Genomic DNA, 17,524 nt, shown 5'->3' with positions numbered 1-17,524 from the left:
AAGTTTGAAAGTTGAAAAGTTTTTGTGTCTGAAACGCTATGTGATACAGTACAGTTTACACAGCACAGTACATGCTCTGTAGCTACTATTGCACTGCGGCTTATATTCCAGTGCGGCTTATATATGTACACATCATTCAATTTAGCTGCTGCGGTTTATATTCAGGTGCGCCTTATAGTCCGAAAATTACGGTACATTAGGAGGCTCTGCTGGATTACAGTATTTTTTTGTTTAAAGAATTGGTTTGAAGTAGCACTCAAATCAATACTTCACCAATTGAATCAGTGCCTTATCAAACAAAAACAAATATGTTATTCTAATATATATTATTTTTTATATTATATTAATATTTCTGAATGTGTTTTCAGTGTGGCTGCTTGGTCACTACTTCAGCCAAAGAGCTATACTTGATTTAGGCACCAGCTTTTTCTTTGGCGTCTCTAAGAGATTAATGACATTTCTACAATTCTTTCATTCAAGCAGATGTTCAGACCTTCTTTTTTGCAAGCAGCCACTAACCAATATTTTGTACATTTTCATCTTGTTAGTTGTTGAGCCGTCATTGTCATGTTAACTAAAGATTGTTTCAGGTCTGCTTTTAAACATTTGCTGACATCACCTCTCTTTTATTGCCTTTTCCCACTTTTCTAGAGCCAGCCTCAACCTCCTAACATGATGAAGGCAGCCCCCAACATGCTACAGTCGATGCCTCCCCCGAACACATACATTCAGACCCAGGCTCCCCCTCCTTCCCTCCTGCAAGCCCAGCTCTCCGCTGCCTCTCTGGCTCCTCTCCTCCAAAACCCTCCTCAGTCTCTGCTGCCACAGCCCCCACCCAAAGGTGAAATACTTAAGATTGCATTTGTCTTGTTTTAAAAATGAAACAAACAAGGGGTGATGAGCATCATTATCTCTGCAGCGGTTTGGCATGGTCATACCCAGGTCTGAAGAGTAAAGCTAATGCTGAAGTGCCTTCAACCTGCATACTTTCTAATAGCCACCAGGGGGCGACTACACTAGTCTCCACTGCCAGTTCTTAGGTCTTATATTATACAGTAGAATATTCATTTCTTGCATCATGGTCCCATTTATAGTAGAGAAAAGTATACTTTAGTCTGGTGCTACCTTGTGATTGAAAGATAGCTACCATGGTGTTGTCTGATTTTGGGCATCGTCAGTGTTTCTGTCTTTACGCTTTAAAGCTTTCACAGTGTGTTAAAGTTAATTATAAGGTTTTGGCCGCTAAATAATATCTTATTTTGTCTTTGGTTATAATAAACTCCACCCTTTCCTCTTCACTTCTGGTCAAAATGTCAACTGTCTTTGTGGAATGAGGAGTGCTTGAACAAGATGATTTCCCTCGTCCCTAGATGTGTTTAGCGCGGGTCTGCTTCAGCCCCCAGTGAGAATGATGCCACAGCCGCAGCCTGTCCGACGCATCGAGCCTCCACCGCGGTTCCCCAATCGCAACGATCGAGGCCCTGAGCTCATCCTCAGGACTAAAGAGGAACGCAGGTGAGATGTCGAAAGATCTCACCCCAGATCATCTGATATTAGTCACTTTCCCTGGCATTCAGCATAAGTTATTCATCTTAGTGTTTTTATACATCAATTCCATAGTCGAGACAGAGACCGCGAGCGGCGGCGGTCGAGAGAACGCTCGCCCACACGCAAACGCTCCAGAGATCGCTCTCCCAGACGGGAACGCTCACCTCGACGCCCGCGCAGGGTTGTGCCTCGCTACACCGTCCAGTTTTCCAAGTTCAGCTTGGATGGGTAAGCCGTTTGTTAGCAACATATCACTGAAGTGTTGTTCACTTTGGGTTGTGGAGGTAATAACTCTCCTCTGTGGGTTTTCCAGATCCAGCTGTGACCTGATGGAGCTGAGAAGGCGTTATCAGAGCCTCTACATTCCTAGCGACTTCTATAATGCCGTTTTCACCTGGGTGGATGCCTTCCCAGTGACGAGACCCTTCCAGAATAATAATGCCTGTAACTTCCACATCTTACACAAAGAGGTGGACCCTCTAGTCAAGAATACAGCTGTGCTAGACCCTCCTGATGCCAACCACACCTACAGTGCTAAGGTATGTCTGCCAGCGATAAATACATCTGGTTGTCTGGTATAATAAATAGCCTAATTGCTCTGTTAGCAGTATAACTTCCGGCTCATCCTCTGTGTATTGTTAGTACCACGGTGTAAATAATTCCTTGTTCTAAGCTTGGCAATCTAAACCACTACCAATACAAAGTAAGGCATAGAGAAATACTTAATGAATATAGATACACGGTGGGATAACTGTAATGTGGTATTTTTATGATGCAGGTGATGCTGCTGGCTAACCCCGGTATTGAGGAGCTCTATCACAAGTCCTGTGCTCTGGCAGAGGACCCGCAGGAAGTCAAAGACTCTTTCCAACACCCTGCTAGGCTCATTAAGGTACATTACACATGTGGAATGTTTGCATGAGCTGACATGTAATGATCCTATTACATTGCTTAGGACACTCACAATATGGAAGGATCTTAACTAGGGATGGGAACGATTCATCGAATGTTCGAAACTATTCAGGTATTCCAATATGAGTTATGAATATTTTTATTGTAATCCTTTTTTTTTTGGGAGGGGTGCCTAAGTTGATTACATATGATCAAATGGAATAATTCAATGTATACGACAGTGCCATAGCTAAATGTGTTGGGTCTAAAGGTGTGTTTTGCTCCGCTCACCGGTCCCTTACAGCGGGCAGAGCTGCAGGTGCTTGTCTCTCTCTCTCGCGTCCGGTTATACTTCACTCGCGTTTATGTCCAAATCCATCAGATCTAGCTAGTTCGAGCTGATGATATGGCTGCTGCCCCTCCCTACACGCAGATCACGCAGACTCAAACCTCATCTTAGGCCCAAATTCCAGCTGAGAGGGTCTTCTCTACAGCTGGTCTGATTGTGAATCGCCTCCGCACCCGCCTCTCCCCTGAGTAGACGTGCTCATATTCTTAAACAAGAATGAGTATTGAATAGCTGCATTCTGTGCATAGGCCCTGCTATAGGTTGTTGATCTCTGTTGTGATAGGGTTACGTTACCCTAACCCGTTATGTTGTTCGTGTATCCCTCTTTCATTTAAAAACCAAGTTATGTTTTAAGCATGAAACCTGTAGGCCTATAGCTGTCAACTGTTCAAACTGTGATCACCAGTTCAATACATTTGACAAATTCGACTTAGTTTCTATACTTATTTGAACATGTATTTATTTATTTTTCAAAATTAAACTTAAAAAAAAAAAAATGGGTATATGATATGTACATTTTCGGTTAATCGGTTAACTGTTTTTTTGGGGGTTGAATATTCGAATATACATTTGCTTTCAAATTCCCGTCCCTACTCTTAACTGACCTTTGCTCCCTGTTTGTGGGGGGGCTCCCAAACTTCAGCCCGCGACCCCCAAAATAACAGTGCCAGAGACTGGCGACCCCCTAACGACGGGGGGGGGGTGAATTAATTTCAGAGAAAAAAAGGGAAAAAAGTTTGAGAAACACTGCGCTAGTGGATTGTCAAAGAAAAAAAATTCTATGCAAACGTTATTATTAATAATAATTAAAAAACATATATATTAAAAATCTTTATCATTTTTTTTTTTAAATCTTTCTTTTTTAAATTTTAAATTTGTAATCATCTCGCGACCCCCACTTTGGGAACCCCTGCCCTCAGAGGTATGATTATTTAGACATGCTTCTGAACTTGCCCCCCCCCACACCCCGTATCCATATTGTTATTCCCAATTTCCACCTAACCTTTTCTACCCTCTGGCTCTTCTTTGTACCGTCTGTCTTTCTCCTTTAGTTTTTGGTGGGCATGAGAGGTAAAGATGAGGCCATGGCCATTGGTGGTCACTGGTCTCCCTCTCTGGACGGAGCCGACCCAGAGAAGGATCCCTCAGTCCTTATAAAGACAGCCATACGCTGTTGCAAGGCACTCACAGGCATAGATCTTAGTCTGTGCACTCAGTGGTAAGAGCTGTTATTCTCTTCAATATCTCTTGTGTTTTTGTTCAAATCTAATCACTTCTGGTACTTTAAAATCACTTTTATCACTACCATTTACTACTTCTATTCAAACTCTCATCCTGGACATGTTGGGTGATATTTTTATGTTTTCCTTTTTTATAATAATGATTATTGTATTGTTAATTTGCTACTTATTATTTACCTTTATTGTGTTGTGCAAAGTTCTTTTTGGTCTTTTGTGTGTTGTCGTCTTGGCTCTCTCTTGCTGTCACACTCTATATATATTTATATATATATATATAGATATATAAATGCATATTTCATAGAAAAACCAAACGCATGGACTGTGGCTGGAAGCAGTAGCCTGGACCAGAAGACACTGCCTATGTTGTTTTTTTATTTATTTTCTACTTACCAGTTAAATATCTTACATATTTAACTGGCTTTCACTGTCCTGTTGATTCTGTCTCTCTTCTCACAACCCCGATGTAGTGCGTTAAGTGTCTCCTACGTTAAATGCAGAACACTAATCCATAATTAGCTAAAGCTATAATGGGGATGAATTTGGGGATGTGATTTATTTTATGTGATTGTCTGTCAACTTTCTCAAAATGGCCGCCGTAACCTGGGACAACAGTTGGAGAGCTGCAGAATGGGTCCATTGTGTGTTGTGTGGGAGAAGGGCCACTGTAATGAAATGTACATCATTCAGTGAGCTCATGGGAGGGAGTAGCAGTAGAAGGCTCGCCCTTAGCAAGGCCTGCCTTTTATACTTTGCTCTGACCAGAATGTTTCTTTCCAATGCACCTTCTTCCTTTGCGACAGGTATCGTTTTGCAGAGATTCGCTATCACCGGCCGGAGGAGACTCACAAGGGGCGGACAGTCCCTGCTCATGTGGAGACAGTGGTTTTGTTTCTTCCGGATGTTTGGCATTGTCTTCCTACCCGCTCAGAGTGGGAGGTGCTGTCACGGCGACTCCGGGAGCAGCTGGCTGAGAAGCTGTCGGCCGAGCGAAAGGAGGCGGATGGAGAACAGGCACTGAACCGCTAATCCCTCTCTTCTCATTTCCGCTTCTCACAGGAAGGCACAGGAATTACAAAAACAAACCCCAGATACACATCAGACACAAAGCACACCTCACCTTTCACGCAGACAGACACATGCAGATTATTTCCCCACCAAACCTCACCTAGGCGTCTTCTGTTTACTCCTCCACCTGTCCCTTTTCCTCTGCTCCAACTCCTCCCATCAGCACATCCACCTTCCCTCACATCCAGCAGACACATACAGTGGAAGCAGTGAGACTAGGTTGTGTTGTGTAGGTCGAGAATCGCAACTGATAAAACAGCTTCCAGCTCTTCAAAAGCCTTGTAATTGGGTTCTAATCTTGCTTTAATAATTCATGCTATTCCTGGTATACCTCGGCCATTGTTTAAAACAACACTTGCTTATCCTGCTTTGAGTGTGGGTGCTTGCAATGATCTCCAAAATAGTCTCTCAAATTCGAGCCAGTGATGATTTTGCAACGCTGGAATTTAAATGTTTCTTTACGCTGGAATCTGTGTAGTCAGTTGCGTGTAAATATTGTGTTTGTTGTAGAAATGTGTATTTTTATTTGATTTTCCACATCAATTTAATATCCTCTGACTTCAAAAAGAGAACCTCCCCAGACTTCTGTTTTCTTGTCTGTTCTTGTTGGATTCTGCATTTCGTTTGGACTATATGTAGAGTTTGGTTTTTCCAGGGCAGTTGGTTGGACAGATGGCTCCTATCTGACGTAGGTGTATAAAACCCATAAATGGCAATCCCCAATCCCCCAGTCATAGACCATAGGGCCACCCTATCCTCACTCCGTTTGGAGGCAGCTTCAGTTCACCTGATGTACCCACACACCTTTTCGGACACACCTCTCATTGATTTTGACCTTTTTTGTGTTCCACAGATTGATTGATTGGCAGCTGGGGGGCATTTCTTTTGGTTTTATAAGAGCTAGAGAGCTTCCCTGTGTACGCTTCAGTAGCAGTGGACTTAAACACAGTCGAGAGCTCACTAGGACGACACAATGAAAGACAGATGTGACCTTGCTTCTTGCACGGATCAACATTAAAGTTCCCTCGGGCCACGAGCGGTGTACTAACTGTTTGTTTTCCACTTCTGTCTTTCTCTCTGCCTGTCTCTATCTGAATGATTTTCTGTCAAGGAGGAAGAGGAGAAGGATGGGGAAGAAGCGGCTGACGTTAGTAACCCCACTCACTGGGCTAAACTTGATCCCAAATCAATGAAGGTAAGATTCAAAGGGAACGCCTCAGAGATAGAGCTCGTAAAACAGACACTTCTACATAGTGCATAAATCAATATTGCTCATTTGTTCTCCTCACAAGGTTTTAAGTTCCTTTCCCACATCCCTGTTTTCTCTTCTAGGTCAATGACCTGCGCAAAGAGCTCGATTGTCGCTCTCTAAGCTCCAAGGGGTTAAAGTCGCAGCTGATCGCCCGCCTCACCAAGCAGCTGAAGGTGGAGGAGCAGGTGGAGGAGTCCAAGGAGCCTGAGAAACCAGAGGTCAAAGTAGCCGAGGAGGAGGAGCCATCTCGCCCTGAGGATGACCGAGAGGTACACACATTGCATCAGTAGCTTTCGTTACCGTGGAACACTTTCTAAGATTGTAACTGAGTAGCAAGACTAACATGTCACAGTCTTTTTTCAGTAATTAGATAAGATAGAACTTTATTGATCCCAATGTGAGAAATGTTTGAAATAGCATTATCATAAAACCTTTTCAGAAATGAGCTTTATCTTCAAATGAATCTCTTCTTCTGTCAGGAGGAGGAGAAGAAGAAGCTGGAGGAGCTGGAGCGGCAGCGCAGAGAAAGGCGCTACATCCTCCCCGATGAGCCCACCATCATCGTGCATCCCAACTGGGCCGCCAAGAACGGCAAGTTCGACTGCAGCGTCATGTCTCTGAGCGTGCTGCTGGACTACAGACTGGAAGACAACAAGGAGCACTCCTTTGAGGTGAGAGTTTCTGCTCACCGTCTTAAAGAAGTCTACATATTCTATAGTGATGGCTGGACTGGGTCTGCTTTATGAGTCACACACATGATTACATGTTGCTTTCTTTCCCTCCAGGTTTCCCTATTTGCTGAGCTGTTCAACGAGATGCTACAGAGAGATTTTGGCTACCGCATTTATAAAGTCCTGGCTGCTTTTCCTACCAAAGATGAAAAGAAGGAAAAGGAGAAGAAAGCCAAAAAGGAAGTGGAGAAGCGTGAATCAAAGAAGGATAAGGAAGAGGAGACTGAAGAGCCAGCAGTGAAGAAGACTAAAGAGGAAGAGGAGGAGAAGAAAAAGGTAAGCCTCCCAAACGTACCTATCTGATCAGTCTGTCGTTCACCCTGCGATATGCGTGTTCTCATGTCCTTCTGACTTTTGTTTTTTAGTCTGATGAAAAGACTGTGAAAAAGGAGCCGTCTCGAGATGAAGAGGAGATGGAGGATGATAGCAGCACGAATAATGCTGAAGAATATGACCCCATGGAGGCTGAAGATGCAGAGGATGACGATGATGATGGTATTTCACTTTTCTTTCAAATGCAATATATATGTAATGTCCCACAATAGGATTTGGTCTGACGAGAAACCACGCTGAACCTGTGGTGGATTACATCACCACCATTTCTGAGGCCTTAACTTAAGGCGCTTTCACACCAAGTACTTTGCCGTACATGAGCACTCTTTAGTTCACAAGTTCAGATCGCGTTCACACCGGAATGAGTTCCTGGGGAAGGGTTAGTCAAATGAAGCCGCTGACGTCACTTCTTCTTCTTCTGCTTTGGGTTTACTGGCAGGCCGCAAACAACTTCACGGCGTATCCTGCCGCCCGAAGTCCCCTGGCCGACACATCCTCATCGCCACCGCTCCCATGTTTTTTTTTATGTTACCATAAGTTAGTCTCTCTCTGTTTGTGCGCTGGGCTAATGCTAATAATGCTAATGCTAGGACAATAAACTGGCGGCTTCACAAAACGTTTTGGGAGTTTTACGGGGCGTGGTTTGCATTCCGCCCAGCCAATCAGACATAGGAACCTTTTTCTCCCATGAAAGTACCTGCTCTCTAGCAGGGACAGAAAAGGGGGTGGAAAGGTTCTCATGAACTAAGTTCTAGTTCCGGATTTTTTTGGTGTGAACGCAACATTTCGGCAATATATTGGAACTATACTGGGAAAAGTATTCCGGTGTGAAAGCGCCTTTAGTTTATATTTGTTGTGTTTACGCAATCCTATAATACAACTTAATAATAAAAGATGTATCGGCACCTTTTCTAAATGTATTTCTTTTGATATTTCTCAGATAAGGACGATGAAGACTCCAATGACAGAGACAGAAAAGACCGCAAGGATGACCGCAAGTCGTCTAAAGAAAGATCCTCTAAAGACAAGGTTAGTTATTGTTGTTCAAATATGAAGACGTGGATGTAGCATTATCTTGGTATTTGATATAAATGTGTTTTTTGTTTTTCCAGGAGAAGAAGCTGATGGTCACATACAACAAAGAGCTGCTGATGGCGTTTGTTTACTTTGACCAGAGCCACTGTGGCTATCTGCTGGAGAGAGACCTGGAGGAGATCCTGTACACTCTGGGCCTGCACCTCTCTCGAGCTCAGGTGAACAGACACTCATCATTATGGGATGCAGGGCTAGGATTAGGACTTTGATACTGAAACCACAGCACAAACCTAAACCATCAGGAACAGATACATATAGTGTATGCTGTCTTTAGAAGTGCTTTCATGTCTCATGAGTTACAGGCTACACTGTGATCTGGCTCAATTTGAGTCTCACTGCACTCAGCCTTCACCTCTCTGTGCATACAAAATAAAAGCATATTTTCTTTAGATGCAACTCGTGTGTGCTTGTGTGACGCACTATATCAATCTCTATTCAAAAAATGTTCTCCTGATCAACCCCAACATTACTAAGAGTAAGTGAATTTATGGCACACAGTTACCCTCTTTTGGTGTCCTTATTAAATGCCTGCCTGTCTTGTCTGTTTCCAGATTAAGAAGCTGTTGAATAAGCCGGTGGTCAGAGAGTCTTGTCACTACCGCAAACTGACGGACAGGGGGAAGGACGAGCCCACCCCCACCTTCAGTGAAGCCCAGATAGAGAACGTCACAGGTGAGCTAACATGGGTTTAGCAATGTGTAAAGTCTATTAAGCATATGTTGGAATCTATGATGAAATAGAAAGTTTCATATGAAATGAGCTTCAGCTGTATGGCCGAGGTATGCTATAGCAAGCCCTTCTCTAAAGTTGTTCGCTCTCTCTTCCCACCAGGTAACCGAGCTCTACTTCCTGCTCCTAAGACCCGTGTAGAGTCTGAGCCCAGTGAGTCTGGTAATCTGATCGTGTTTAACGGAGCCATGGTGGACATCGGCAGCATGATGCAGAAACTGGAGAAGAGTGAGAAAGCACGAGAGGAAATAGAACAAAAGCTCTTGGTGCTGGATGCCAAAATGGGTATGATTTTAAATTGTGTTATTCTGTATATGCTGTCTTTAGAAGTGTTTTCATGTTCTCATGAGTTGCAGGCTACACTCTGTGTCAGAAGTCCTTCTGGACAATGATGTGGCTCAATTTGAGCTTTGCTACAAAGTAGGGCTGCTCGATTATGGCAAAAATCATAATCTCGATTATTTGGGTCAATAATTGATATCACGATTATTAAAAACGATTATCCATTTACTTTGAAAACATCAATTTATTGGAGAAAAAATATTTGAACAGTATGTTTTTAACAGTTGATTACCCTGAACTTTAAGTATAATTCAACTGAAAAACCAATTAAAAAAAAAAAATGTATTTGAAAAAAAGAAGTAATAATCATTTTATTTCGATTACGTTGTTTTCGTAATCGTTGCAAGCCATAATCGTAATTGCGATTAAAATATGACTAATTGATACTACAAAGAAGCCCAGCCTCACTGCGCTCAGCCTTCACCTCTCTGTGATCTCTGGAACGTGGACGACTGGCACATTACTATGACATTGTAATATAAAATAGATCTCAGCTAAATTGCTTTTCATTGTGTATAGCTAAGATTGCTAAGTAACAGCTAAAGGGTTCTTTATAGGAAAGAATGAAGCGACTAACTTGTTTGTCCCATTAGCGCAGGAAAATGTTCCTTGTCCTGAACTGTAAACCCTAACAAGTTACAAGAACTCTAAAAAATAATGTAACTGATGGTCTTCATTTTCTTACAAAACATACAATCATTTGCAAACCATTCGTTTTTCAAGTGCTTTTTAATCATTAAGTTTGAGTAGCAGAAAGTGTTTGACCTGACATTTTCTTGAGGTTCCTATTGGTTGACATGCCGTCATCCTGGTCCTCCATCTAACTCTGCGTTGCCTCCTTCCAGGGGAAGATGGGAAGGTGAAAGCTCAGGTGGAGGAGGCCAACAGAGCGTTGTCCCGGGAGCTGGAGGAGGTGAAGGGCTCCCTGAGCCAGACGGAGCAGACCCTGAAGGCAGCGGAGGAGCAGAAGAGCCTCTTCCACCAGCAGCTGAGCGACACCTCCAACACCCTGACGGCCACCGTCAAAGACCTGCTGGCTGTGCTGGAAAAGGTACAACATCTTTAGAAAAGCCCCTTGTTCTTTTTACCTTTTTTTATCGTTAGGACAGGCCGAACCATTAGTTATTGACCAGTGGCATTCCTTGCTTCATCTCTCTGGGAGAGAGGCCTTTTTCCATTCTCAGGGTGTCAGAAATGCTAATGGGAAATCCCCATAATCACCGTCATAAGTTTTACCCGAATTGTCTTTACAGGGCACTGTGTATCTGATGGTAGATGGAGGGGGACATTGTTTCCTATTGGTCTGGGTCTACTGCAGATCATTTAAATCTTTTAACAATTTTTTATTTTGCACAATTATTTTCACTTGTTTCACAAAAAAGAAATCAATGGCGGTGCAGACTGAAGTAGAGTTTGTTTGACTTTAGCTGCCTGCTTATAGAAATTGTATTTTCTCCTTTTTATATGCGTATTAAAAATTGTCCGATCAAATTGACGGCATTCAATTCAGACGTTTCCAAATTCAAGGATTCAAAGGTTTTATTGTCATGTGCACAAAGCTACAGTGTAGAAATGGCAAAGAAAATCTTCTGACCTGAGCTCCTCCAACAATCCAACATATATAATAAATTACAAAATAGTACAAAAAGTCCATATACATGTGAATATGATATATGAAAGAACAGAACATGAAATAAAACAATGTAAATGAAGAGAAAATGAAATAGGTTTTATTGCGTGTTGAAAGTGATACAGAAATGTGTCTAGCTGCAGTCTTGTTAGTTTGCGGTGGTTTTAACTCAAAGTCACGAGGTCAGTCATGAGAGCAACACCGTTTGATATGTATCCTAGTAAAGGCTTCCTCTTGAAAGGAGTCGCTGTATTCACTGATTTGTTTTTTTGCTTCTCAGGATCCAGAAGTAGAGGAGCCTGTTGAGGAAGTTGCTGCCGATCAAGTTCAGACGTCTCAAACTAACGGCTCTGATGAATGAGTGACACATTTAAAATAAAATAAGCTAATCTGTAACACTGATTATTCTTAAAAACTGTAAATATTCAACAAGCATAGGTTGTTCTATTCGGACCTATTGTCTCCAAAGTTCATGTGTTATTAAATCCAATAATTAATTTGTCCTCGGGTTCTTTGTACAATAGATTTGTTTTAGAGGAGTTACTTTTCTTTCAGAGTCATTTGATCCGTGACAAAGCTTTGAAACGCTTATTTCCACAGTTTAAAATAAGTTGAGTTCGGTTGCTAACATTTCTTTTTGCTATTTTCTTTAGCTTCGTTATGGCCAATGAAATGATTAGTTGTAGATTTAAATGCCAGTTTGTGTGAGTTGATCTTTGTTTTTCTAATGAGCAATAATGATGCTATTTATGTGCGAGAGAATTCATTGAAACTACTATAAAAATATATTGAATAGAAAGTCATGTTGGATGGAAAAGGGGTTCCACTTAGTTCAGACAGAATCTTTTGGTTTGTCATTTCTGCTGTTTAACCTCGACTGTCCAATAAACCCCATATAGTTTGTAGTTCTTGTATGTTGAACTGGTTTCTGCTGGAGTCTCCTCCCACACGGCTATGCATGGTTCCTGCTTCTCGTGGACCTCTTTGCTGTCAACTGTACTCACCGAATACTGCACTCTTTCTGTTTTACTGTGACGAGCGTCTGCATTGTTTTCTAAGAAAGTCAACTTCAGATGAACCAAAAGAGGAGCTCGACGAATGTGCGTTCAGCTAAAGTGTACTAAACCCTTGAAATTCATCTCTGCACTTGTGTGTTTCGGCTTGGGTTGTTCTAGCAAGGATGCAAATTACATTCAAATTTGCTACAAAGCAGGCCATTTTATTTTTCTATTGAATGTACTGTATGGATGTGTTGTACAACAGTAAAGTGGTCCATTTTAACACACAACAATGTTTCTGGGCTTTTGTTTTAATCTCACCACTTACCTGTGATTTGCCAACTATCAGCATAACTACTGTGAACGGATTAAATCAGGAGGGAAAACTGGGATTAAGTCAGAATCAAGTTTATTGCCCGGTACATTTACACATGCAAGTCAATTGCTTTGGTGTAGGGTGTTACCTTGGTTGGTGATTGGCTGATGGTTACACAAGCCAAAAAAACGTTATGACATCATAAAGTGGCCAAAATCTGATCAGCTCATTTTCAGACAGGTTTTTATAGAAATGGATCAGGACAAAAAGTCAGCGAAACATCTTTCTGAAACTTTCAGAATCTCTTTACACAGAGGGGACACATGTTTATGTATAAAATACATGAAGAAGTGAATTTTGCATAATAGGTGGCCTTTAAGAAACGATATAACAATACAAATGAATAAAGACAAGTAGTTACACCACATTTAAATATATAAAATAACAACACATTTGAAAACTAAGGACAATAAATATATGACAATATCTGATTAACTACAGTATCATATTTGAAAGTGGAGGGAGAAACAGAGACCTGTCCTTGACTTGAAGAACTTTGCACACATAGAGTTTGCAAACACCTTTGTCATTTAGTCATTTTATATTATTGAATTCACTTAACAATTGACAAAATAAGAAATCAAGCCCCTTCAACTGAGAGCTTTTAAATCCCTCCCTCTGTCAGGCCTGCAGGGGGAGCCTCTGTGTTCCCCCGCTCAACATCCTTAATACATTAACAATAGCTTACCTGCAATGTTTTTAATTCGGGAAATATTTTTGAAATCACCTTCTGTTTATAGCCTACTCTTTAAGACGTTGACATTTGTATCTCCACAGTAGATGAAGATGTTTTGCAATCTTTCCTTCATTCTTTTGCAATTTGAAGTGCCAATAAAGCCCTTAGCAATCACTTTGAATGATGTGATTATATCAAGATGTGCTCTGCCGCCCCTCTGAGGTCACTGGGTTCATGTCTTTGAGAGTGTTTACTTATTGTAATTACAATATCTTTTGGGAGAAATGTTCATGTTGTTTCCAGTATGTTTTTGAGTTCTACCATCAGCAGAAGGTTTCATTTTGGATTTGTGTCCTAGCGAATCTTGACTTTTTGTTTTTTCTATTCCACATGCCTCTGTTTGAGAGTTGAATATGTATTCCTTGCATTAGATCTGGTTTGAGTTTTTTTTTTTAAAGTAGTATTCCTATTATCAGGTCACTGCTAACCAAGCTAGCCATTATACTTAACAAGATGTTTAGAGCTGATACACATTTCAACTGTTCAATTACATTTAGGATAACATATTGTGCATGTTATTCTAAGTATTTATTGATCACTCGTTGATGGATTACTGAACAAAATGTCCCTGGAATAGACACCCACTACAAAGAGATGCATATCTACCACCAAACAATATAAAACAACAATGAAATACAAAGAAACTATATAGAAATAAATGGCCAAAACGATAAAAAGTAGATCTATGTACAGACATGGTGGGGCCATTTCCATGTCTATGCCCAGGGGCCCATTGTCTTGTAATCCTCCCCATCATTTTTCTTGTTTATTAGATTATTTACTGTGTCATACTCTCCATGAGAACCATATGTTTACACTGCTGATAGTTTGTTACTTCACTCCAGAGTTGGAGACAGAATACGGGTGGCAGCAGACATAGTTTGGAAGAGGAATATTAATGATAAATCATTTTGGGATTGACTGTCTGTGAACAGGGAGGGTCCTGCTTCACAGCCTCTTGTAGATCGTTCACCTTTGAAGCTTTTGTTCCCAGAGATGTCTCTTATGTCTCGCCACTGGACTTTTGTGACCTCCTGTTGATGTAATGCTGCCACTCCCTTCACAAACACACTGTCCTTCATGCTCCTTCCTTCCTTCTGCACTGTCAAACTATTACAATAGGGTTTTTGTACCCAATAATTATTTTTGTATTTCATAGATTTATGTGCTCACAGTCATAGACACACTTCAGATCGCAATCTGTTTCACATCACTGCACTCACTTAAGACACATTTCTGTCTTGATTTATTTCACACAGGGTTAGAGCTTTCGTGCCCCTGTGGTGTTAATCAAGATTTCCCCCCACATTTTCATTTTACCCACTGCTCTTTTTGAGTACTTCAGGGAGGTTCTGCAGCTGGGAAACTGCTAAATGTGTTCCCACCAAGAATGAGATCGGGTTCATATTTTTTTTCTTTTAAAGCAGGAAACATCTCTGTCTGTGTCCAGCTGTCTATGACATTTCCTACAGAACAATGACGATCTGTCACCCGGTACTTCGGTTATGTGGCTGCTTTTGTCCCGGTGCCGTGCTCTGAATGCTTGACAAACAAACCTCATTTGTCCCCCGAGGAACCACATGCACACTCCTCACGCCTCACACTCCATCACAGCTGTGTGTGTGAGGTTTTGCACTTGGATGTGCATGCACATGCGTATGCATGCTCATGTGATGTGTGAAATTAGACCCCACCGCAAAGAGCAGGGCAGGTAACCCCACTCCCAGGCTGCCACAGAAGGCTTTTGTGACTGCTTCCCCGCCCCGCCTCTTTAACCCCCCATTCCTGGTATCAAAGCGCTGCTAAAATCACAGGCCGGTCTGCTGACAATCAGCCCGTTTCAATGCAGGGTCACAGCTTCCAGGAGTGGGGGCAGACAGGGTTAGCATTTCCATTTTCACCCCCTCTTCGCTTTTCATGTAAATCAGCCATCTGAAGTCTTTTGGTGCGGTTTTGGACCATGTGTAGATGTAGAGTGACGTTACACTGGTTTCCTTGTTAAATGAACAAATTCGTACTTTCTTTTATAGGCTTGTAGATTTGTTTAAATTCTCCCCTCTGTCAAATCACTCTTTTCTACGGACATCCTACATCCTATGTGCATGTCAACAGTTCAGAGTCGTAGTTATCATGACAAAAGCAGCGACCTGCCTCCTAATAAATCAGCTTTTCAGTCCATGTCAGGAGTCAGTGTTTGGGAGCTCTTTGCATTGTTCATGGATCTCACCCGCCTGTGTTGTTGACACAATAAGAAGCAAAAGAAAGTCTCAGCCCAAATGTAGCCAGGGTTAATTATGTATTATTAATCTTTTTGTTGTTGTTGTTGTTGTTGTTGTTGTATAACTTCAAATGTATTTAACTGATGATTGTCCTTTATCTTCACAGCAGCACCAAATGTTTGCTGAACTCTCTTTTACCTTAAAAACAACAAGATAATTATTATTCTTTGCTCATTATTGTCTGGCCATATTTTGCACCATAGAGTTGCATTTCCAAGCGGATTATTTCTGATAGAGTCATTCAGATGACAAATGACCCGGCTTCCCTCCCACATTCTCTGGGGTAAACACACTTTTTCTCTCTATTTGCACATCTCTGAGATTTGCCAGAAATCTTTCTGACCACCAAAGTCAAACAAACAAGTCAACCGCCCTCTTACGTGTTGTTTGATATTTCAGGTAATTGATACATGAGAGGCTCTATTGAGCATTTGTTAGTCTCCCCAGCAGCCTGCACAGGCCCCGGGTGGAGCAGAGAGAGGGGGTGGGGGGCTGTTCAGCTGGAGCTGCTTCCTCGGGAGCGGCGCAGCAAAGTGGTAGTTGTTGAGGAAACGATCCCCCTCTCAAAGGCCTTTCCCTGGGAATACTGGGTTACAGTGTGAGAAAGTTCCAGGGTTGTTTTTGACAGCGTGTCTCTGGGGCGTCTCCAATGGGAACGCCCCAGCTCTGAGCAGAGTGGACCCTCACCCAAACACCATGAGGACCAGCAGAGCAACCACAGTCCACTACAGTATCCTAAGTGTAGAGTAGCATATTCCATTAGACATGGCTGCAAAGTAATGTGGCCCTTTAATGCAACTTTACTCTGCTTCACATCAATTTGAAGCAAGTTTCACATTTCATCAGTTAACAATAGATACACAAAGCATGGCATTCATCCGGGCTTAGCATTTACACTTTAGGGGAAAAGCAGATCTTCCCTAATTGCAATTGCACGCTGCCCTAAAGGAAAGTATGTCACTCAATAAGATAATCATACAGTGGGAACCCCAGATTGCCAGTACTAGCTTGCTATTTAGAAATACAAACACTTCCATTGTACAATTGCAAAGCTGTCTCTGATAGGGATGTCCCGATCACCTTTTTTTGCTCCCGATCCGATTCCGATCATTTGATTTTGACAATTTGCCGATACCGATTTTTCCCGATCCGATCTTTATGCAATGCATTAAGAGAGAAAAAAAAGAAAAAAAGCATTCAAGTTGTCCCTTAAGTTTATTTTTTTATTTAAATTGGATATTCTATCCAACATGGATATAGCTTGTTTTTTTCACAGCAGCATTAGATCAGTTCAGTTGTGCAGCATTGGATCAAAACAAAATAAAGCTTATCAGTACTCGTTAGCTTACTGTTACAATTAGACACTGCGCCCTGCCCACTCTGTTGCCAGATTTGAGAGAAATAAGCAACCAGGTCTATGAAAACAAGCCCCAAAGAAGCAACACATACATGATGTTGTGTAATTTGAAACCAAAACTAAGGCCTCAGGATGACTTTAAGACTTGAACATGGTCATTTTTGTTTTGTAACAATTAATAAAAACAAAAAAAGTATTTAAAAAAAAAAAAAAAAAAAAAAAATCCCGATCCCCGATTTTTTTCTCCCGATTCCGATCTTTTGAAAATCACGTGATCGGCTCCGATCCCCGATCACGTGATCGGATAGGGACATCTCTAATGAAGTGTGTTATATTTGGTGCAAAAGTTTACATTTGGTAAGTGTTTATGTAGTTTTGAGTGTAGTTCTTCATTTAGCAGGAGAAATTAGGTGTTTTGCACTTTGGGTGTGGGGTTTTGTGAATTGTGTTTAGTGTTCTGAGAAACTGAGCAATTAAAAAAAAACGTGTGTTAGCAATCGAGAAAAACTGTAACATCCCGATAGCAATAAATATCTGAAGGGCGTTGACAAAAAATCCATTAAAAAATGTCA

General features: G+C 41.6%; 1 protein-coding gene across 1 annotated transcript in view; it reads left to right on the top strand.

Moving 5' to 3' along the window:
- The window catches only part of ccar1 (cell division cycle and apoptosis regulator 1), a 19,506-nt gene extending 7,012 nt beyond the window's left edge, over nucleotides 1-12,494 (top strand). Inside the window, exons 6-23 of the mRNA XM_010770560.1 lie at nucleotides 652-841; nucleotides 1,371-1,515; nucleotides 1,621-1,776; nucleotides 1,862-2,087; nucleotides 2,327-2,440; nucleotides 3,841-4,007; nucleotides 4,830-5,040; nucleotides 6,206-6,289; nucleotides 6,427-6,615; nucleotides 6,826-7,017; nucleotides 7,132-7,353; nucleotides 7,443-7,572; nucleotides 8,351-8,439; nucleotides 8,523-8,663; nucleotides 9,057-9,177; nucleotides 9,337-9,519; nucleotides 10,422-10,627; nucleotides 11,487-12,494. Coding sequence (XP_010768862.1) covers nucleotides 652-841; nucleotides 1,371-1,515; nucleotides 1,621-1,776; nucleotides 1,862-2,087; nucleotides 2,327-2,440; nucleotides 3,841-4,007; nucleotides 4,830-5,040; nucleotides 6,206-6,289; nucleotides 6,427-6,615; nucleotides 6,826-7,017; nucleotides 7,132-7,353; nucleotides 7,443-7,572; nucleotides 8,351-8,439; nucleotides 8,523-8,663; nucleotides 9,057-9,177; nucleotides 9,337-9,519; nucleotides 10,422-10,627; nucleotides 11,487-11,567 — 2,847 coding nt within the window. The 3' untranslated portion in view covers nucleotides 11,568-12,494. The remainder of the gene's footprint in view (nucleotides 1-651; nucleotides 842-1,370; nucleotides 1,516-1,620; nucleotides 1,777-1,861; nucleotides 2,088-2,326; nucleotides 2,441-3,840; nucleotides 4,008-4,829; nucleotides 5,041-6,205; nucleotides 6,290-6,426; nucleotides 6,616-6,825; nucleotides 7,018-7,131; nucleotides 7,354-7,442; nucleotides 7,573-8,350; nucleotides 8,440-8,522; nucleotides 8,664-9,056; nucleotides 9,178-9,336; nucleotides 9,520-10,421; nucleotides 10,628-11,486) is intronic.
- The last annotated feature ends 5,030 nt before the right edge of the window (nucleotides 12,495-17,524 follow it).

The sequence above is a fragment of the Notothenia coriiceps genome, unplaced genomic scaffold (genome assembly GCF_000735185.1).
Source record: "Notothenia coriiceps isolate Sejong01 unplaced genomic scaffold, NC01 NC01_scaffold00008964, whole genome shotgun sequence".
In the NCBI taxonomy this organism is placed as follows: Eukaryota; Metazoa; Chordata; class Actinopteri; order Perciformes; family Nototheniidae; genus Notothenia; species Notothenia coriiceps.
The sequence above is the reverse complement of the archived record's forward strand: the minus strand, read 5'-3'. Positions and strand labels throughout refer to the sequence as shown.